The sequence below is a fragment of the Sarcophilus harrisii genome, chromosome 4 (assembly GCF_902635505.1).
Source record: "Sarcophilus harrisii chromosome 4, mSarHar1.11, whole genome shotgun sequence".
Lineage (NCBI taxonomy): Eukaryota > Metazoa > Chordata > Mammalia > Dasyuromorphia > Dasyuridae > Sarcophilus > Sarcophilus harrisii.
This window is the reverse complement of record NC_045429.1, coordinates 462,636,648-462,657,565: the sequence shown is the minus strand read 5'-3', so window position 1 is coordinate 462,657,565 and position 20,918 is coordinate 462,636,648. Positions and strand designations below refer to the sequence as shown.

Sequence of the window (20,918 nt, the reverse complement as noted above, 5' to 3'; positions counted from 1 at the left end):
TCTCACTCTGGTATAGCAGACCTTTCCTGCTGACCTAAGTTACCCTGGGCCGGAAAAGTGGCTCCCCACCTGCCGCTTTAGAATGTGTTTAGTGTCATTATTTAAAGGTCTTTGGAGAGGTTTGGGGGAAAAGTTGGGCAAGCCTGCGCCCTTACTCTGCCATCTTGGTTCTGCCTCCATTATTACTTTTTAGGTTTAAAAGAATCTAGAGCTATACGAGCCCTTTCTTAGAGGAATGAAGGATTTCTTTCCCCTCCGGGAAGCTCTTGTACCAATCTTCCCTCCAATCTTGCATTTCCCCTTAGCCCTCCAATTGGAGGTTTCATAAACTCTGAAATTCAGTGTGTTTCAGTCCGGGGAACAAGTCAGGGCTTTGTCACCCCCTGGGCCTGCGGGGGGTCACTGGTGTGCCATCTATGCCAGGGGCGTTATACAAAGGCTAGACCCCACAGGGTTAAGCCCAGATGATCCTAGGGCCCTACCAGACTCCCCCCTAGCATGGAAGCTGGGATTCACCGGGGGGGCTCTGACGCACTGCCCACTAGGACAGGGGTCTGGGCCGAGGAGGGGGGTCCGGGCTGAGGACGGGGGTCCGGGCTGAGGAGGGGGGTCCGGGCCGAGGACGGGGGTCTGGGCTGAGCACCGCCCTTGTTCCACAAGAAGAGCTGGAGAGGCTGGCCAGCACAGTTCCCCCTGGGTCAGGGTGGTCTTCTGGGAGGAAGGGAAAGGAAGAGAAGGAAGGGAAGCCACCAAAAGCTGTGGCTAAGGACAAGCTCCAGGATCTGAAGGGGCTGCCTGGGGACTCGTGCAAGGTGCGGCACTCGCATCCGTCTGGCTAAGGATACACGGGGGCACAAAAGAGTCACTTTGGGGCTGAGCGGAAGCCCTGATGGCGGGCTGGGCCTCAGAGGGAAAGGGGGCTTCTTCACGCGGCCTTGGGGAGGGCCTGAGCTAACAAAGGCAGCGCGCTGGCCAGTGTCCATGCAGGGAGCAGCGTCTGGCCTGGAAGGCCGAGCCCCAGAAGGGCCTCCAATGCCCCCAGGAGTCTGGCCCCTCCCTTTGCCTCTCACAGATGCTAGGAACCGGACTCGCGCCTTTATTGGGTTTTTTCCCCTTTCACCCACTGCCCCCGCCGAGAGTCCGTGCACCACGGCCAAGTGGAAGCCCTCGGCGGAAAGCTGCCCCGGGCTGAGACCCCGATCCCAGGGCGAGCTTGTCTCGCTGACAGGAGCGCTCTGGCCGGGGCGAGGCTGAGGCTCGGACCGAGGGGGACGCGGGAGATGGGGGCTCCCGAGGGCCTGGCTTTGGGAGCTGCTGCAGACCCTCCCACTGACCTCGCCCTCCCAACACCGCCATTTTGGGGGTCGGCGGGCTCCTCCAGTCCTGTGCTCCGCGGCCCATTTGCAGGTGGCCCCCCGGGGGCCCAGAAAGCCCCACATGGGAGACCTCGCGCCCTCTCAGCCCCGGCCCCGTTCCTCTAAGTCCCGGAGTCCGGAGCTTGTGACCGAGCCGGGAGCGGAGCGTGACGGGGATGGAGGCGGGGCCTCCGGAGCCCCCGGACTTGGGAGGCGGCAGCTGCTGGGCCAGAGAAAGTCTCTGGGAAAGGACCCGGGGGCCTGAGCCTGGCTCTGGGCTCTGCTTGGATGAGGGCGTCGGAGGAACTTCCGATGAGACAGAGCCGGGAGAGACGGACCCAGCGGCCGGCAAGAGTAGGGCCCGATCGGGGGCCTCTTACACAGACTCCCGGGACAGATGGGGGGGGGGGGACAGCGGGTGGGGGGGGAGGCGGGCGGGGCCTCCAGGTGAGGTGAGGTGGGGCCCGCAGGGGCGGGGCCCAGGGGGGAGGGGTGGGGCAGCAGGGTGGGGCTGCAAGGTGAGGGGGTAAAGGCCAGGTGGGGGAGGGACTGGCGGGGGAGGGAGGGTGGGGCAGGGGCGGGCTGCAGGGGAGTGAGGTGGGAGCAGGGGGGGCTGCAGGTGGAGGAGGGGTGGGACAGGGGGCCTGCGGTGAGGAGGGGTGGGGCAGGGGGCGGGCTCGGGGAGGAGGTGGAGGCAGGGGCGGTGGGCAGGGGAGGAGGGGTGGGGGCAGGGGGCGGGGCCAGGGGAGGAGGGGGTGGGGGGAGGGGGCGGGGGCAGGGTGGGAGGAGGGGGGGGCAGCAGGGGCGGGGCCGAGGGGAGGGGGGGGGGGGCCCAGGGTGGGAAGGTGAGGGGTGGGGAGGAGGGGGGGGGGCAGGGGCGGGGCCAGGTGGGAGGAGGGGCAAGGAGCAGGGGCGGGCGCAGGTGGGAGGAGGGGTGGGAGCAGGGGCGGGCGCAGGTGGGGAGGAGGGTGGGGCAGAGGGCGGCTGCAGGTGGGGAGGGGGGCAGAGGGCGGGCTGGGTGGAGGAGGGGTGGGCGAGGGGGGGGCTGCAGGTGGAGGAGGGGGGGCAGAGGGGCGGGCTGCAGGTGGGAGGAGGGGTGGCAGCAGGGGCGGGGCCAGGTGGAGGAGGGGGTGGGGCAGGGGGCGGGGCTGCAGGTGGGAGGAGGGGTGGGGCAGCAGGGGGCGGGGCTGCAGGGGGGAGGGGTGGGGCAGCAGGGGGCGGGGCTGCAGGTGGGAGGGGGGGTGGGGCAGCAGGGGGCGGGGCTGGGTGAGCAGCGGGACAGGGCAATGGGTCCACAGGGCCCCCCAGACGCTTCCCTGGAGGACGGAGGCTTAAGTGACAGCTACATGTGAGTCTCTTCTTGGCGGTCCTATGGGAGGGGGACCTTGTCCTTGGCCCTGGCAGTAGGAGCCTCGGGTGAAAGTTGCAGGAAAATGGGCCGCCCCGGGGGGCGGGGCCGCCCCGGGGCCGCAGGGCTCCGCCCTCAGCGCTGGGAGCGCCGCCCACGGGGCCCGTCAGCAGGCGGCGCCCCCTTGAGGCCGGGGCCGGGAGCGCACCAGGCCCTGGGCCCGCATCTCACCGAGGCCTCTCTTGGGGCCGGTTGGGTCTGGTGCTTTCCCGGCGGGCACCGGGCGGCGCCAAGGCCTTCCCAGGGGAGCCGTTTGTCAAAAAAAGCAAACCCCCAAAGCGGATCTTGGGCCGCGTCTGGCGCAGGGGGAGCTTCCGCCTTGGGGCCCCGGGTCCCTGCCCGAGGCTCTGTCACGGGCGGTCACCGGCCGGCCCCGGGAGCGCGTCCCGCCCGCCCCGCTCCCTGCTCCGGGAGTCCTCCTGTCCCCGCGTCCCCGGGCAGGCTGAGGCGCCCCTTGGGCGGGGGGGGAGGGGGGGGGAGGGCTTCGGGGCTCCTTGCCTGGGGGCGGGCGGGAGCGGATCCCCGGGGCAAAGGAGAGGAGGCAGGAGGGGCGAGAGAAGGGAGCCGGAGCGGCCGGGCCCGGGGGAGGGGCGCAGCCCAGGGGAGGGGGCCCGGCCCAGGGGAGGGGGCCCGGCCCAGAGCCCGGGCTGCTTTCTAGTCCTGCCGGGTGGGACTTTTCGCGCACGGCCCCAGGGCCCCCGACGGCGAGCTTCCCAGGAGCCGGGCCCCGGGCGCTTTTCTCGGGGGCCGCTGCCCAGTCCTTTCCCCCCGAGGCCCCGGGGCTCCGCTCTCCCCTCTGCCTCCGCTACTCTGTGGCTCCAGGACCGACGCTTCACTTTCTCCCTCCAGCTCGGCAGGGGGCGGCAAGGAGGCCTCTGAACTACAATCCCCACGAAGCTCTGCGAGACTGACTCGGAGCAGCAGGCGCGGGCGCGCGGCGCGGTGCGCCGTGGGAGGTGTAGTCCGTGCGCAGGCGCATGGGCCGCCGAGGCGACGGGCGCCCCCGCACCAAAATGGCGGCGCTCCGCCGCGCCCTCCTCGTTCGCTTCCAGTTGGGGTCGTGGGGCCGGGGGGCAGGGCGTTAGCGGTGAGCGGGCCCCGGGGGCCGGGGGGGGCAGCGAGGCGGCCTCTCCGGGAGGGCGGGGCCCGGATCCGGGCCGGGCCCGGGCGTCCCCTCCCCCATTCTGCAGGCGGGGAAACTGAGGCCCAGAGTGGGGACGCCCCGGCCCGGGGCACTAACTGACGCGGAAGCGAGGCCGGGGGCGGGCTCAGGGGCCCCGCTTCCGAGCGGGCGGGGGCCTCACTCACAGGCGGGGAAACAGGGGGCGAGTGCCCGGGAGGGATTGGAACCCAGCTCCGGGGCGCCTACCTGGCGGGGGAGGGGCAGCTTCAGCCCGACGGCTGAAGGGCTCGCGGAGGGGGGAGGGGGCGGCCCAGGGTGGGGGCGGGGCCCCCGCGGGTCCCTGAGCAGCCTCCCTCTCCCTGGCAGCAGAGCTGCCGGGAGTCCGAGTCCTGTTGACACGTTGTCACCCAGAGTTGGGAAGTCTCCTCCTGCGCCCCGGGACCTCCCCCGCCCCGCCTCCCAGCGCCCCGGTCCTGGGAGAGAAGCCTTCCCCTGGGACGTCCTTCCCCCTTCCTGGCTCGGATCTGGGGGCTGGGACCCCCACCCCCGGAGGGAAGCCTGGGGCCCCCCCACACTGAGGCCGGGGGAGGGAGGCCCTGCACCGGGAGGGGCCCCAGGGGTTGGGGAGGAGGGCCAAGGGCCTTCCGGGGAAATGGAGGCCTTTACAGAGGGGGGCCCCCAGGGGGGAGCATGGAGCCCCCCCCAGGGAGCAGCCAGTCAGGGGCCCGGCCTCAGTGTCCTCTGAAAGGGGAAGAAATGGACTCGGCGTCCGAGGTCCCTTGGAGGCCTAGGACCCCCCCTTCCGAGGCGGGGCAGGGGCCCTGGGGGGGGTCTGTAGGGGCCGGGGGGCGGTGTCTCGCTTGCTGATGGCCCTGGTGCCCCGTGCCCGGGAGGTGCGGCCCCCCATTCCCCGCCCCTGCCCCTTTGGGGCGCCCCTGGGACGGCCCTCCCCCGCCTGCCTTGTCCGTCGCTCTTTGCCCCCTGCGCCCTGCCCCCTTTGCCTGGGAAGCCCCGCCCCTGGGGGGGCGGGGGAGGCCTGGGCCTGAGGGGCGTGAGGCCCTTCCCGGGATCTGGGGGGCTGGGAGCCCAGCCCCTCTGGGAGAAGCCCCCGGCCCACGGTCACGGTCCCCTTCTTGGGGCCCTGCCTTTAATGTTTGGGGGACCCTTTGGAGGACTTTCCCTACATCTCAGAGAATCACATCGAGAAAGGGCCCAAGTCCAAGTGCGTGGACCCGGAGCCGCCGCCTCCGCGGGGCATCACCAACCTGAGCGGCATCCAGAACCAGGGCGGCACCTGCTACCTCAACTCCCTGCTGCAGACGCTCCACTTCACCCCAGAATTCGGGTGGGGCCCTGACCCCGAGGACGGGCAGGGCCCCCCCCCCCCCTGCGCCAGAGCCGGGCGAGTGAGTAGGGCCGCCCCCCCGACCCCGGTCACCCAGCGGCCCGGGCCCCAAGGCGGCCGGGCCGGGAACCCGGGCCGGGCAGGAAGGCTTTAAGGGCTGGCCCAGCACGGATACGGGCCGGGGGTGAAGGGCGGCCTTGGCTCTGTCTGGCCCTGCCCCCTCCTCAGCTCCCACCAGCTTAAGGGGAGGGCCTGCAGGGGGCACTGGGCTCCGGAGCCCGAGGCTGACCCTTCTCGGCTCTCCGTGCTCATGGGCCTCGGCTCCGGGCCTGCGGGGACCTCCCCATCCTCCACTAGAAACAGCCGGGGGAGCCGGCCCATGTCCGCCAAGGGCCCTCGTGCCTCAGGTCACGCCTGCCCTCCAGACCTGCCCGAGCAGCCCTCGCCCACTCACACTTACACACTCCTCCTCCCCCACCTACACAGCCCCCACCTCCCCTTACACACCAGGCACTCACCCTTGCCCTCATCTGCCCTTACACCCCCCCCCCCACTTTATGATTAGAGAACCTCTCTTTTTTCCCTTAGCTTCCCACGGTGCAGCCGGGAGGGCAGTGCCCCCTTGGCCTGGCACTGCTGGTGGGCCCGGCGCTGTCCGTGGTCCCGGACGCCCACGATCCCCCAGGGCACCCTCCCCCTTGGGAGCTTCCTTGGTGCTGGGAAGACCCCTCCTTGTATGTGGGCCATTGGGACCTCAGTAATGATGGCGGGAAAGCCAGTTTTGGGTCCCTGGACCTTTTCAGACAATCTTTTCCTGAGCCTTTTTATATCATCTTCCTCAGTCCATTAATTCCCAAAGCAGGTAGGAGGCCCCCATAACACGGTGTCACAGCTGGAGTCGGGAAGCCCCGAGTTCAGACCCAGCCTCGGACAGCCACCTGTGCTGCTGGGTGCATTGCTCCACCTCCATCGGCCTCAGTTTCCTCCTCTGAAAGGGGGATAGTGGTTGTACCCATGTCCCGGAGTGGGTGGGAGCATCAAGTGAGAGCGGAGGTATTTATTATGTGCCTCACGTGCATTGAATCGCCCCGTGTGCTAGCTGTCGAGGGGAAGCCCAATCTGACGGATCCGCCTGAGTCGCCGGCAGTCCTGGGCTCCATCTGGGGGCTCGAGGCCGGGACAAGACCCTGGCAGAGAGAAGGTCTCGTGGTCCTTTGCGGGCTGGGGCCGCTGCTGCTTGTGCCGTAGGGTCAATGAGCCGAGGCTCCTCGGCCGCTCCCATCCCGAGCTGGACGGGCCTGGGATTCTAGCTGGAGGCTCGGGCCCGGTGCCCATGGGGGATGCTCTTCCACCGAGATTCGGGGGACATGAGAACGTAGCCCCTTGGAGACCCTCCCAATAGCCACCCCTCTTTCTGCTCACTGGCTTTTCTGAAGGTTTTGTTTTTGGCATTGGGTCTCGTGGCCACTCAAGGCCGGGGTGAGGAGACCTCCGTCCCTTCCCCCTCCCGGCCACAGGCAGACGGCTAGAACAGGCCATGCTCCAAGGTGACCCTCTTCTTGTTTGCTTTTGCAGAAGCTTTGTTTGCCCTGGATCCAGAAGAGCTTGGATTGTTAGAGGACAAGGATGACCCCAATGCGAAGGTACCAGGGTCTCTTCTAGGTTCCCCAGTGGCTCCCAGGGAGGACGGGCCGCAGCGGTTTCTCAGCACCCCCAGAAAGGCGTGGGAAGTTTTCTAAGTTTCACTCGCCCCAGCTCCCCCTCTGTCCCATGTGCGGCGTTTTCCGAGCCGGAGCCTTCCGGGTTGGAAAAATAAACGCACGTGGGCTTTTCCCCGTTGCCTGCCGGAATCTCAGGGGCCAGAGGGAGTTGGTGAGCTTCTCCTGCTTTTTTATTCTGGGTTGGTGATGCTGAGACAGACTCTCAGGCTGAGGGGGACACTCACTGAAGGGGGTGTGGAGGCCGGGTTGCTGAGGGGACATGTCCCTCCTGATCCTCCAGAGCAGCTGGAACACAGAGCCGTGTCCCTGCAGTGTCAGCGCTGGGTCTGAGACCCTCCCACTTCCCAGAAACGTCATTCCCCTTGCCCCCGAGCCGGACTGATGCAGGGTCCGAGCTCTTGAGCAGGAAGGGAGCCCGGCTTCCTTTGACCTCCTGGGGCAGAGAGGGCCCAGGGTGTGGGTGGTGGAGGGCCAGCCCGTGCCACCCAGCGGGGGGAGGATGGCTGGACCCCTCGTGCTCAGAACCCGGCTTCATTCACTGCTGCTGGTACAACCGGCCGCTACTGCCCCGCCACGGGCGCCCCTTCCTCCTGCTGCCTTTTCTGGATGCCCACTTTTTGGGAGGCCTCCGCAAAGCAGCGTGCGTCTGAGGCCCTAGAGGTCCGTCCTCTGTCTGCAGGCTCGGGCAAGGTTGGGAGGCTTGGATAGCTCTAGGAGAGGGCTGAACCCCCCCATTTTGTAGCTGAGGAAACTGAGGCCGAGGGAGGTCTTGGCTGAACTGGCCAAATTATTGCTTTGTGAAGCTCAGGTCTGATTTTCATTTGTGACCACTCAGACTTTGTCCTCCTTGCTTCCATGGGAGCCCTTGGGAGTCCGCCCAGGCTGTGGGCCCTCGGGTGGCCTTTGCTTGGTTTCCCCCATTTGCGGGGCCTAAGGGGAGAGGTCTCTGTCGTCCATCCAGGTGCGAATCATCCCTCTGCAGTTACAGCGGCTCTTTGCTCAGCTGCTTCTCTCAGACCAGCAGGCGGCGTCCACCACGGACCTCACTGACAGCTTCGGCTGGAACAACAGCGAGGTAGGTGAGCCGGGGCGGGGGCTCCGAGTACCGCAGGTGTGCCATGTTGAGGAAGGACCATGTCTGCGGGGCGGGGGCTTCCTCAGAAGGCAGCACGTCGGGGCCTGGTGTTGGAACGTGATTTGGGTTTCCTACGTTAGCCTGGGAGCTCAGACCTTGCCTCGGTGGGTCTGGGCAAGGGTGCGAGGAGGGAAGGGGGGAGAAGAAATAATGGCCAGGCTGGGTCAAACTGCTGGGAGGAGCCTCCCAAGGATCTCAAAAGGCTGCAACCCTGCCCAGCTTTTAGAAGTGACCTTGAAGGGGGTAGGGGGAAGGCAAAATAAAGCAGCCTGAGGTTGCTTTTATAGCTCCCAAGAGCCGGGTTCAAGTCCTGTCTTGGACACATACCAGCTGGAATTCTGGGCAAGGCTTTGGCCCGCTCAGTGTTGCCAAGGAGGTTTTAAACTGCTTTGGCAGAGAAAGTTCCTCCTGAGGCACAGGGGGGAGCAGCAGACTGGCATTGGGGGCCATGGCTTCATGTCCCAGCTTTGGGGCTGTTCACCCTTCTACAAAATAAAAGGGGAAATAAACAGCACAAAAGTCACCTTTCGGAGAAGCGCAGGGCTGCCGGCCCATGGACGCCTTGGGGGATTTCTTTGTTTTTAAACTTCTTCCTCTTTGGTACGTCCTACCTCGGCCGCTGAGACTGAGGGAAGGGGGTGAGCTGCAGACCACACCAAGGCTCTCCCAGGTGACTTAACTCCCTCTGCCAATATAGGTTGGCACTCTGCCACGTAGGCCTAAAGAATCTCTCAGACTCTAGTCTTGAGTCAAGTAACCTTGGATGTGTCGGGGGCGGGGGGGAGGAATTTGAACCCTGTCAAAACCCATCCAGGTCTTTGTGGCTTGGTGGCTAGTTCTTTAGCCATTAGATCTTACAGCCTTTTCTGGAGGATACTCAGAGGACCTGTGCCACAGAGACGCCCCCTTCCTTCCTACTGCTGACCTTTCCCAACTCTTTGGCCTCAGAAAGCCCTGAGGAGCTGCTGACTTTTGACCCCTTTTTGCTGTTAACAACCGGGTCACAGCCATTCCAGCTCTGGGCATCCTGGAGCTTTGCTGGGAAGTGTTTACTTGCCCATGTGCAGCCCTCTGTTCTCAGTTGTGCCCATTCCAGAGGATTGGTGCTTTAAAATATGTTCCCCAAGGCTCTCCTGTGGGCCCTTTATTACCAGAGGACTAGTTTGTTGAAGTAGGTCCCCCAAGGCTCTCCTGGGTGCACTACTCCAAGTATTGAGGTAGAAGACTTGTGGTTCTTCCCTGTTTTCCCGGCCCCCGTTGTCTGATTGAGACCCGTGTGAGCCTGTTGTGCTTCCTCTGGTAGGCAAAGCCTCGTGTGTGTGTGTGTGTGTATGTGGGGGTGCCGTGGGCACGTAGGCCCCTGGGGGTCTTTGAAGCTTCCTGCTTTGTGGAAGTGAGGGAGGGGCTTTGTGACTGGGACCCTGCTTGCAGGAGATGAGGCAGCATGACGTGCAGGAGCTGAACCGGATTCTCTTCAGCGCCCTGGAGAGCTCCCTGGTGGGCACCTCCGGCCATGACCTCATCAACCGCCTCTACCACGGCACCATCGTGAACCACATCATGTGCAAGGAGTGTGAGAACGTCAGCGAGCGGCAGGTGGGTCCGGCCGAGCCACGGACTGGAGAATCCCAGGGCTGTGGGAAGGGGCTTCTGGGAGTCAGTGCTGACCCCTCCTCATGCTGGGAACTTGGGAGGGGGAAGGGAGGGGGATGCAACTAGGTGTCCAAGTCAGCAGGGCCTCGGGCATTGGGCCGGTCCCTTCTCGCTCCGGGCCCCTCCGTCCAGGGAGCCCTTTGGGAGCCTGCTCGCCGCAAGCTGCTCGTGGTCGTGTCGCTCGGCTCCGGCCCTGCAGGACTTCCGGTAGCAGGTGCCCCCGACAGACTTCTGTCCTTCCCGGGGCAGGAGGACTTCCTGGACTTGACCGTGGCGGTCAAAAACCTGACCGGCCTCGAGGAAGCCCTCTGGAGCATGTATGTGGAAGAGGAGTTCTTCGATGCAGAAAACCTGTATCACTGCGGAACCTGTGACAAGCTTGTTTGTGCGACCAAGGTGAGGGCGGCGGCGTCGGCCATCTGATGGGGGGCGTGAGGCGGGCCGGGGTCAGGCCCTGCCGGGGCCGCGCCTCGGTCCGGGGCCTCGGGGCCTCCGAGCTCGTCCGGCAGAACCAAGGACCTGCTTTGGGGGAATGGGCTGGGACGGCCTTTGTGCCGGGGCCTCCCCTCCACGGGTCGTTCGGGGTGCCCTGGGAGGGCGGCCGTTTGTGGGGACGTAGCAGAAGGAGGTTCTGCCGGCCCGGCCCCATAGACCACCCTAAGTCTTGCTCTCTGCTGCCCACCCTGCTCCCCTCCCTCCCTCTTTACTCAGTCTCATGATCACGGCTTCATGCCACGTGGTCTGAGTGCATGGTCTCTGCTCTGGGCCTTAGGGGTCTCCTCTGAACCTCAAAATGCCCGGGACCCTCGGCAGCTCCGGGGTTCTCCATCTCCCCTCCCTGTCCCCCGGACCCCCGTACACCTCTAAACCAAAGGCCCAGGGCCCTTGGGGCCAGAGTGGAGGAGGGGCAGCCAGCCAGAGGCCGAGGGGAAGGTGGAGGGACAGAGACCCAGAGGCCCTTCTGGGCCCGCTCTGGGTCAGCCGCGGGTCCTCTGCTCTGTGGCGTTCCCATGGTCCTCAGTCCTCGGGAGCCCGTGTGGTGTATGTGTGCGTGTGTGCGCGTATAGTGCGTGTGTGTGTGTGTGCGTACGCGTGTGTGTGTGCGTGTGTGCGTGTGTACATGTGCCGGGGTGTGCGCTCACGGGCGTGCTTGTGTGGAGCGCGTGCTCAGCGCCCCCTCTCCCCACCCCCTCCCCGCTGCCTTTGTCTCCACAGTCAGCCCGCCTGCGCAAGCTGCCGCCTTTCCTGACCATTTCGCTGCTGAGGTTTAACTTTGACTTTGCCAAGCGGGAGCGCTACAAGGAGACGGGCTCCTACACGTTCCCTCTGCAGATAGACCTGAAGCCCTTCTGCGAGCAGGTGGGCGCCTCTTGTTCTCTCGTCCCTCGGGCCGCGTGGGGGGCGGGGGGGACACGCCTATACCCACGCTGCCCCCCCCCGCCCCCATGCGCTCGTGGTCCTGCTGCGGCCAGTGACTGCTGGGGGCCCCTTGGCTCCGTCAGGCCTCTAGTGGGTGCTCCCCCCGCTGCCCTGACGAGCCCCCTGTGGAGCTGTCCCCTTCTTCCCTTCAGATCTAGGCAGGGAAGAGAGGACTTGGTGTGGGGAAGGCCTCAGACCAGCCTCCCGCTGGGTGACTCCGGGCCACTTCCTTCCCTGGGTCTGCTTCTGCCTCCATCCGGGAAACGGGCATTGCCCAGTGAGAGCAGGAGAGTCCCATGGGAGAAGCTGGGGCACCTGGCTGCTGGGCAGATCCAGGCAGCCCTCGTTGGTGTCATGGGGACTGGCTGCCACCCTCTTCCCGCCCCTGGTGTCTGAGGCTTGGCTCTCACAGTTGCAGGTCCCGGGGTCTCGGTGGTCGTGGAGACACCCCTGTTCTTTTGACTTGGGGATGGGGGCGGTCAGGGAGCTTGCCTGGATGCTGCCCACCGTCCGGTTCCCTCCTGTTCGGAGCCCTCCGGCCTCAGCTTCCCCGTTCTGCCCGCAGTGCTTCTGCCCCTCCTCTCCATGGTCGGCCAAATTCATAGAAAATGCTTTCTCCTTGAAATTAAATCTTTCTCTAAACGTTTGGGGTGGATGTTTTCAAGAAAGAGAAATCAGTGGAAGGGCAGGTCCTGGAGGGTGGCTCCTGGTCCAGAGCTGTAGGAGTGAAGGCCGGATGAGCACTTGTTGGGACAGATCCAGGTCGGAGGGCTTGCCCGGGGGTCCATGGGCTCGGGAAAAGTGACATTGTGCTTCCTGAAGTCCAGCCCTCCTCTTAGGGAAGGGTCCCCACACTCCCCCAGATGCCCCGGGGAAGGCTCATGCTGTAGCTCTGTGCCGCGTCTGTGCCGTGTGGCCCTGGGGGCCGGTGCTCGTTACCCCACCTTACGGCGCAGGTGGGCCCAGCTGCAGCGGCTTGTCCCCGAGTGTCTGGGGCAGGCTTTGGCCTGGGCCTCCCCACTCCGGCCAGAGGCCGTCTCTGTCTGCTTGGGCTGCTGACCCTCCTGTGGCCGCAGGGAGACGCCAGATGGCCTCAAGATCCTGCACTCAGGGCGACTTGTCCTTGTCCCTCTTCAGAGCGAGCTGGATGACTCGGAGTACCTGTATGACCTCTTCTCCGTGATCATCCACAAAGGCGGCTGCTATGGAGGGCACTACCACGTGTACATTAAAGACGTCGACCAGCTAGGAAACTGGCAGGTGGAGGTGAGTGGAGGCCGCCAGCACGGGAGGAGGAGGGCAGGCGAGGACCAAGGCAGTTGGGGGCAGGCCAGGCTTGCGGACCCTCCTCGGTGCCCATCGTCATTCCTAGGGTGATGGGAGGTGGGGGGTAGGGAGTGGGCGGACAAGTGCTCTCAGGGAAGTCCCCATTCTGCTCTGCCGGCCTTGTCCAGGAAGCCTTGGGCCAAATGTGGGGGCCCTGCCTTGGGGGGGCTGCTAGATCCCCCCACACCTCTCCTCTGTGGGCCATCCTCCTTGGTGGGGGGGCTGTTTTCATCTGTCACCCCCACACCTTCTTAACTGTATTCCTGGTTATGGTTTCTTAAAATCGCAGATTGTCTCCTTCCTTCCCCACCCCAGAAAGCCACTATTTGGCCCATGTTTATGTTAGCACACGTGCACATACACATGCTCACCCACTCACACGCACACACACATGAGATACCGTGTATACTGCTGCTTGTCGATGCTTTCTCAGGGTAGAGACCATGATCCTTTGTGGATCCTTCACAGTCAGTATGAGTGTTGGTTCTCCCCAGTTCATTTTTGGACGGTGATCCTGTTGCTGTGTACAAACAACCTTGTCTCAGTCCTCATTTCATCATCATGTCATGCAAGTCTTTGTAGATTTTTCTAAGCTGGTTCCTTACAGCACAGTAGTATTCCATCACACTCGTAGAGCACGACTGGTTTAGCCATTCCCTGCTGGGCAGTGTCCCTGAATGTCTAGTTTTTGGCCATCAGAAAAAGAGCTGCTCTGAGTATTTCAGAATATAGACTCTCTTCCTTTTTATCTTTTTTGGAAAAAGACCTAATGGCGTTGAGTCGAAGGGTATATGTAACTTATGCCTTTTGGCACATAGTTCCAAATTGTTCTCCACAATGGTTGGATCAGTTCACAGTGTTACCAGTGGTGTAGTAGTGGCCCAGTTTTCCACGTTCCCTTCAATATTTGTTATTTTCCCCTCTCATTTTAGTCAAGTTGATAGGTAGGAGATGATATCTCGGCGTTGTCTGAATGTGCCTTGTTCTAGTTGCCAGTGAATTAAGAGCATTTTTCCAATGTGAGCTTTTGATTCCTTCATCGACAAATGGCCTGGTCATATCCTTGGACTATTTATTCGTTGGCAGAGTTTGACAGAATTCTCCATATCTTTGATATGAGACATGTTTTTGAGAAACTAACTTTAAAAATGTCCCCAATTTTCAGATTTCCTTCTGTTGGCTACATGAGTTTTATTTCTATTAACCACTTTTATTTTTAATGTAATAGAAGTTATCTATTTTATATCCCACAAGGCTATTGTTTTGTTTGTTCACAAATTCTTTTCCTGTCCACAAGTCTGTAATGTGCTCCATGTCCTAATATACTCATGACAACTCCCTTTATATCCAGGTCCTACTTATCTTGTCAAAGCTTTCCAGCTTTTCTCAAAGATTGAATTCTTATTCCCAAAGGTTAAGTCTTCATATTTGTCAAACACAAGGTCATTACAATAATTTTCTATTGTGTAGTTGATGTCTGCTCTTTTCCACTAATCCACCATTCTGTTTCTTAGCCAGTACCAGATATTTTGGCTAGAGTCTTATAATATAGTTTAAGAACTGGTGCCGCTAAGTCTCTTTCCTTTACCTTTTTTCATTAATTCCTTTGATATTCTTGACCTCATTTTTCCAAATGAATTTTGTTCCTATTTTCTCTAGTTCGATAAAAATATATATATATAGATAATTGGGATGGTATTGAAGATTATTCTATTTTATTCTATTGCCTTTGCCTACCCATGAACAATTAATATTCCTCCACATATTTGTCTGACTTTATTTGTACAAAAAATGTTTTATATTTACATATTATATTGTTTAATAATTATTTAGAAAACATATAAGATGTGTTTTATAATTAATCCTGGGGTTTGTCTCGGCAGGTATGCTCCCAGGAATTTTGTGCAAACTGTGGTTATTTTAGGGTTTTGTTGATATATAGAAATGCTGATGACTTATATAGATTTATTGTATATCCTTTCTCTTTGCTATTTAGTTGATTATCTAGGATTTTCCAAGTCTATCATTTTATCATCAGTTAGAAGAGATTTAAAAATTTTAAATTTGTTGCCTCTTGATTTTTTTTCTTCTCTTGTTATTACTATCATTTTTTATACAATATTGAGTAATATTGGTGATAACGGGCATCTTTGTTTTACTCCTGACCTTATTGGGAAGCTTCTAGCTTGTCCCCATTACATATGATGCTTGCTGCTGGTTTTAGGTACATGCTTTCCAGTGTTTTTAATGGAAAGGAGGCTCTGTCTTCCCTTTATGTGGATGTGGAGGAGCTTGCCAGCTTTGGTGGCCAGGGCTTTCAGGCTGTGGGGCCTTTGTGTCTGCCCTCTTTGGCGGGCATGTGACAGGATGGGGCTGACAATGAAAAGCATTCACAGAGTTCTTGCCTTGAAGCCACTGCTGAGGAGACAGTTTTTGCCGATGTGGAGGTTCCACTCTAAAAGGGGAAGTGGCCTGGGAGGCCTGATGGATTTGGTGCTTATTTTCAGAGCTGAGGTGCGTGGGGGCAAGAAGGGCTCTGAAGTGGATGATCCCAACTGATGGGGATGACCGTGACCTCAGCTTTTGAAAATGACTCCAGCCGATGAGGATGACCATGATGATAAGGATGACCATGATTGATGAGATTGACTATGGCCCCACCCGATGAAGATGACCCTGATAAAAGTTGACCTGACCCACGAGGACAACCCCAACTAATGAGGGTGGTGACCCTGACCAATGAGGATGATGGATCCCCAACTAATGCAAGTGAGGAAGACCTTGACTGTGATCAGTGAGGATGATCTGGCCTGATGATGACAATGGTGACTGTTGAGGAAGAGGATGACCAATGGGAATAACCATGACTGATGATAGAGCCCTGACCTATGAGGATGATGACCCCAACAGCAAAGACGATTATGACCAGTGAGCATGACTGCAACTATTGAGAATGATCGTGACCAATGAGGATGGTGATCCTTACCCGTGAAGATGATTATAACCAGTGAGAATGGCCATGACCAAGGGGGATGGTGACATGATGATTGTGACCAATGGGGATGGTGACCTTGACATGATGACCTTGATCAATGGGGATGACCCCACCTGATGACTCCAGGGGAGTGGTAGGGATTGGGGGTGGGAGGAGGGGAGTGAGTGTGAACTATCAGAAACTGATGACAGAGAGCCTGGGATGCAGGAACCTGGTGTCATGGTGCTGGCTGGAGAGCTGGGTCTGGGTCCAGACTGCAAATGTGGTTGAAGATGCCTGTGATTTGATGGGGCTGGTTGGGGCCTCTGCCCTTTCAGCTTGGACCACTTTTCTCATTTGTGAAGTGCTCTTAGCCCAGCTCTGCAGGGACTTTACTTGCATTTTCTGGCTGAGGACCCAGGAGTTCAGTGACAGTGCCAGATGCTCAGCTGACCTTGGGTTCCTGGAGGCAGAGCTGGAAGGGGCCTTGGCCCTCGGGGGCCTCCTGCCCCCGAGTCTGCCTCCCAAGGTGCCTCTTCCTACGGCCTCTTGAGGTGACGTGGCTCCTGCTTGCCTGTAGGAGCTTCCCGAGGACAGCTGCCTCAGAGAGGTACCCGCTCTTACAGGGGCGGCTCAGCAGCGCCAAGGGGGAGACTGGTGGATGACCCTCATGCCTGTGTGGCACCCAGTGCTGAGCATGGTCTTATTCTGGGGGATCTTCCATTCCTGGCGGTCCGTGCAGAGCATGCTTTCGGTCTGGCTGCCCCTTCTCTGCTTGTCCAAGCAGACTTTATGGACCAGGGAGGGCCTGTGCCTGTGAACATGGAAGTGTTGGGTCTTCTGTTGGCTAACCTGCGCTTCCACTCCAAACTAAGACCTGGGGACCCCCGGGGGAGCAGCCAAGACCGAGCGTGTCAGTAGCGGTTTCATGGAAGTCGCCGTGTGGTGGGGCTGGTGGGGTATGGGGAGGCTCCAGGCTACCTTCCCTATAAGAGGGAAGGGGAGAGGAAGGGGTGACCTGTCTGAGAAGACCCCGTGCTGGGCATCGGGCTGCAGAGGGACGCACAAAGCAGGGCTGCTCTCATAGGGGAGACAAGGCACAAACCCGAGCTGTCAGCGGGCACTTGAGCAGCGGCTCCTGGGGCTGCCTGTGGGGTCTGTGGTCCCTTTTTCCCACTCATTCCAGTTGAGGTCTGCAGTCCCTGGGCCAATGCCTTTTCTCCATTAAGAAGGCGAGTGTGGACTGATTTAGAAGCAGAGGCGCTGGGGTCGGGCGCCGGGGTTGGGCACCGGGGTTGGGCGCCGTTCTTGCTAGTGCTGCTCCTTGGCCTTGAGGAATGGTTTCGAGCCTCTCAGTTCAGATCTCCCCACCTGGAGACGACATGTTTACTGAAGTGCTGAAAAAAGAGCTTTGGACCTTGGTGGGACAGCTGGGTTCAGTGTCCTGGCTTGTCGGCTGCTCTCGGGGCCCCGGGAAGCCCCTTGCCCCCTCCCCGGTGTCCTGCCACCAGGACGTCCTTGTTTTTACCAGGAGGATGAGCCTGAAGCTGTTGCCGAGGCCACGAGTTTGAAAGATCTTCCAAGTATCCAAGAAGCAGACAACCCGCTGATGGTCCTCAAGCACATCTTATCCCAGGTCTGTTGCTCCTCGAGCCCTCCTTCCTTCTGTCCATCTTTGGCCGCCGGTGCCGTGCCGACGGTCACTTAGCTGACACCCGGCATCGCTGCAGCGCGGGACTGTTAGAAACTCCACCGGGGGCTGCAAAGCTAGGAGTGGAAGCTGCCCTCTTGGAGTGTAGCCCTTGGGGAACTGGGGAGAGCCAGACAGGGACCAGGGTGGGCCAGACTGCCTGAGAGAAGCTGGGGGCGGTGACCCTCACCCGGCCCCCGGGACTGACAGCGTTTCACAGCTACTGGGTATGGGGGCAACAAAGAGGGAAGCACCTGGGATGATCTGGCGCTGGGGAACCCTTGGAGACCCCCAAGCAGGGACATTGGGGGGGACTCACCCTGCCTCTAGGCCGCTCTGAGCTGGCAGGAGGAAGGGGGGATGGGGCAGACTGTGATAGCCAGAGGATGGTGGGAGGACTGATGGACATTAGACAGCTCCCAGGGTTTGGTTCTCCCCAGAGAGTGGGCTGATGGGGATGGAGCCAGCTGGTCCCTGTTGAGTCAGGGGCCTGGTGGGCACATCCTGTCCCTGGGGAGCCAGTTCCGTGTGCCCTGTCACCCCCGGGCAGGGCACGGCGAGCACGCTCCCGAGATGCCTCCGACGAGGGACCGGACCCCACTCGGGCTTTCTCTTGGAGACCTTGATGTCCTGGCAGGGGCAGGGCGATGGTTTAATCTGCTCACTCTGGGGGGAGGGTGGTGGCGGTCCCGGAGCATGATCTCGCCGAGGGTGGGGTCTCGCCTGTCTTCTTGCCCTCGGGTGCCCCATTTGACTTGCACTGCTTTGTCTCCATCTTTGTTTCCCAAGGAGGAGAATAAGCTGATTCCTGTGGACCAGCTGGGCCAGAAGCTCTTAGCGAGCATAGACATATCCTGGAACAAGAAGTACCGGAAGCAGCATGGCTCCCTGCTGAAGGTAACGGCCCCACTGGGTCCCCTTGGGCCTTGGGCCCTCAGAGCAGCTACCTGCCCCACCCTCAGTGTAAAAGCTGAGGCTCTCGGAGCCGTGTGCCAGGGCTGGAGGGGATGAACTTGGGACGGTGAAGCTGGAAGATGCCGGGCAGTGGCCGGGGCCTCGGAGGTGGGCGCAGGGACACGTTGGGGCCTTTGTTCATTGGAAGCGCTGGTCCAACCAGATTCATTCACCACCCACGTTCCCCACGATGCCTCAGAAGGTCCCTGGGCTGCAGCTGCCCCGGGTGCTGCCCGTCTGCTTTGCTCTGACCTTCTGGAGCATGCTCTGCTGCTGGGGTGCCTGGGCACTCCCCCTTTCCGTCTGTGGGTTGGAGAACGGCCCTACTTTCCTAGGTTTGAGCTCCTTGAAGGCCCAGGGGAGGCAGGGCTGAGGCTCTGAGGGCGCAAGGCTGCCGCTTCCCACTGCGGCTGTGGCGGGGCCCTGGACCAGACTGACTTTGGACCAACTGAGGCTCCGGCCCTGGATCCAGGCGCCCCTGGGCACAAGGCCAGGACCCTGCTCTGCCCATCTCTGCCATTGGCGTCTTCACTGGAGGAGGAAAGGAGCCGGCTCCAATAGCTGAAGGGGTCGAGCCGGGGACCCAGGCTCACGATGCCTTTGTTTGAGAGACCTTCGCCCCAGAGCTGGCTCCTGACTGGAGTTGGAGGCCTGCTCTGCCTGTGCCCTCCCCCGGATCCCCTCTCTTCTTTTTGGCATGAGACTAAAGCACTGACCTTCCTTCCCCGGTTCCGTGTGAGGTCCCATTGCGGCCAGCCCCCTGCGGTGTCGCGGGCCTGGTCTGTTGCCGCCTCCTGGGCTGCTGGCATGAGGTCCTTCAGGCTCACGGCTAATGGGGTCCCGCTTCTCTTCCCTGTCAGTTTCTGCAGGCCCATTCGGATGTGTTTCTCGTCAGCTCGAACCCCAGCAAGGTCTGTCTCAGGAGGGATGCCGGCCCTGCTCAGTCGCCCCCCGCTGAGCTGGACCAGACCGGGCCCGTGGCCCCTTCTCAGGGCGGGGACCCCGAGGTCTGTGGGGCCGAGTCTGCCGGGGAGCAGCAGGTGGAGGTGAGCGTCGAAGGCCCTCATTGGTTCGACATCAACGACTCCCAAGTGGAGCCCATCCAGGAGGCGGACATTGAGAAGCAGTTTCAGGGGAAGGAGAGCGCCTACATGCTGTTTTACCGGAAGACCCAGCTGCAGAGGCCCCCGGAAGGTAGGGGGCTAGGGGAGGATGGATGGGGGCTTCTCAGGCTCTGCTCGGAGCAGCAGACGCCAGGCGCAGTCACGGGTGTGTTAGGCGGCGAGGGCGAATTCTCTTCTTGGAGGGAGGCCGGCTGGAGAGCAGGGGTCTTCAGCACCGTGCCGTGTGCCAGCAGGCGCAGCCGTCCCCAGAGGTCCGGGCGGGAAAGCCGTCCTTGGGCTGCCTTCGGCCGACAATGGCTTTTGTTCACAGCTCAGTCGAACCCGTGGTACAAGGTTCCAAATCACCTGTTGAGGGAGGTGCACGAAGCCAACAGTGAGCTGCAGAAGAAGAGGTGAGGGCCTCAGCCGGGGGTTCTGAGGCAGTGGGACTGGCCCCGGGCCCCGGCTTCTTGGGAGGGCTCTCTCGGGGGCCTGCCCCACGGCCGTCTTCCTGGGCCCTCGCGGCCTCACCCCGGCCCTTCCCCGAGGCCCGCGATGGCCGGTCTGCTTCACGGCCCTAGACTTTTGTGGGGAGGAGACTTTTGGCTTGGAACACTCAGAGGGTCTTATTTCTTCTTTGGCTATGACACTTTCCAGGGCAGACTATGACTCTGTGGTCAACAATCTGGACCTGCATCTGCACCTGGGCCCTTGCTATGAGTTTTACAATGGGGCCCTGCACCCCTCTTCCTCCAGGACAGAAGATTGCATGCTGGACTTGACCATCGACAAAAGGAAAACGTTAGGCGATCTGCGGCAGGCCATATTTCAGGTAAAGTACCTTTATGTGGGATGGAGGCTGAGGCTCTGGGCCCGGGGGCAGGGGGGCCCTCCCCGGGCCTGCCCATGCTGCCCGCTTGGCTTCCCCTCCCAGGCCCCGCTGTGCCTGCCAGCCCACCCTTGGGGGGCTGCAGTGATCCAGGTCAGAGGTGTGACTGAGAGGGGAGGTTCCTTAGTGAGGACGCCGTGGCGGCGGTTCCATAGAAGCGCGAGGCTTCAGGCAGAGTCCCTGGCCCAGGCCTTTCTGTAATAGTGTCTTCCTTTAATGTGGCCATTGAGGGGCAGCGCCGGAGGAAGCCCTGGCTCCATGGCTGCCTTGGCGTGGGCCCTGGGCAGCCCCCCCGAGCCCCTTTGTGCCGCCAAAGGGAACGCTGGAGACTTGTGGTGGCAGAGAGCTGCTCTTCCTCGGCTGAGGGGGCTTCCTCACTGGGAATCCCCCCTGCCAGGGCCAGACGGCCACCAGGAGTTATAGTAATAGCACTGGAAGTTGATCAGGGCCGGCCCCTTCAGCTCACAGGTCCCTCCATGAGCAGTGACTTGGCCCCAGTAGTGAGGGCAGAGCCAGGGGTTCGAGCCCAGGGCCTCTGCATCCAGGCTGCTGGCACTTTTTACTCAGGAGAATGTTTTCTTCCAGCTTAGATGGCCTAGGGTGGGGTTAATCAGATCCTGTGAATAGAAGAATGAGCCTGAGGTGGAACCTTCTGGACCATTGCCCCTGGGCAGGGTGGTGGGGAGGTGGGCCGGGCTTCCGCTGGCACTCGGAGCTGACTCCCTGTCCCAAGGATTTCCAGGGCATCTGACTCTGAGGGAGGGTCCTCAGGGCAGTCTGCAGTCGTGTCTGGCCCCTCACCTGGTACAGCTTTCCCTTCCTT

General features: G+C 61.2%; 1 protein-coding gene across 1 annotated transcript in view; it reads left to right on the top strand.

Annotated features, from left to right (window-relative positions):
- The first annotated feature begins 3,740 nt into the window (after window positions 1-3,740).
- The window catches only part of USP40 (ubiquitin specific peptidase 40), a 45,308-nt gene continuing 28,130 nt past the window's right edge, over window positions 3,741-20,918 (top strand). Inside the window, exons 1-13 of the mRNA XM_031968778.1 lie at window positions 3,741-3,820; window positions 5,040-5,231; window positions 6,805-6,874; window positions 7,914-8,027; window positions 9,519-9,683; window positions 9,990-10,136; window positions 10,956-11,099; window positions 12,297-12,425; window positions 16,991-17,095; window positions 17,939-18,046; window positions 18,964-19,297; window positions 19,538-19,619; window positions 19,864-20,038. Of these exons, the coding sequence (XP_031824638.1) occupies window positions 3,741-3,820; window positions 5,040-5,231; window positions 6,805-6,874; window positions 7,914-8,027; window positions 9,519-9,683; window positions 9,990-10,136; window positions 10,956-11,099; window positions 12,297-12,425; window positions 16,991-17,095; window positions 17,939-18,046; window positions 18,964-19,297; window positions 19,538-19,619; window positions 19,864-20,038 (1,845 nt within the window). The remainder of the gene's footprint in view (window positions 3,821-5,039; window positions 5,232-6,804; window positions 6,875-7,913; window positions 8,028-9,518; window positions 9,684-9,989; window positions 10,137-10,955; window positions 11,100-12,296; window positions 12,426-16,990; window positions 17,096-17,938; window positions 18,047-18,963; window positions 19,298-19,537; window positions 19,620-19,863; window positions 20,039-20,918) is intronic.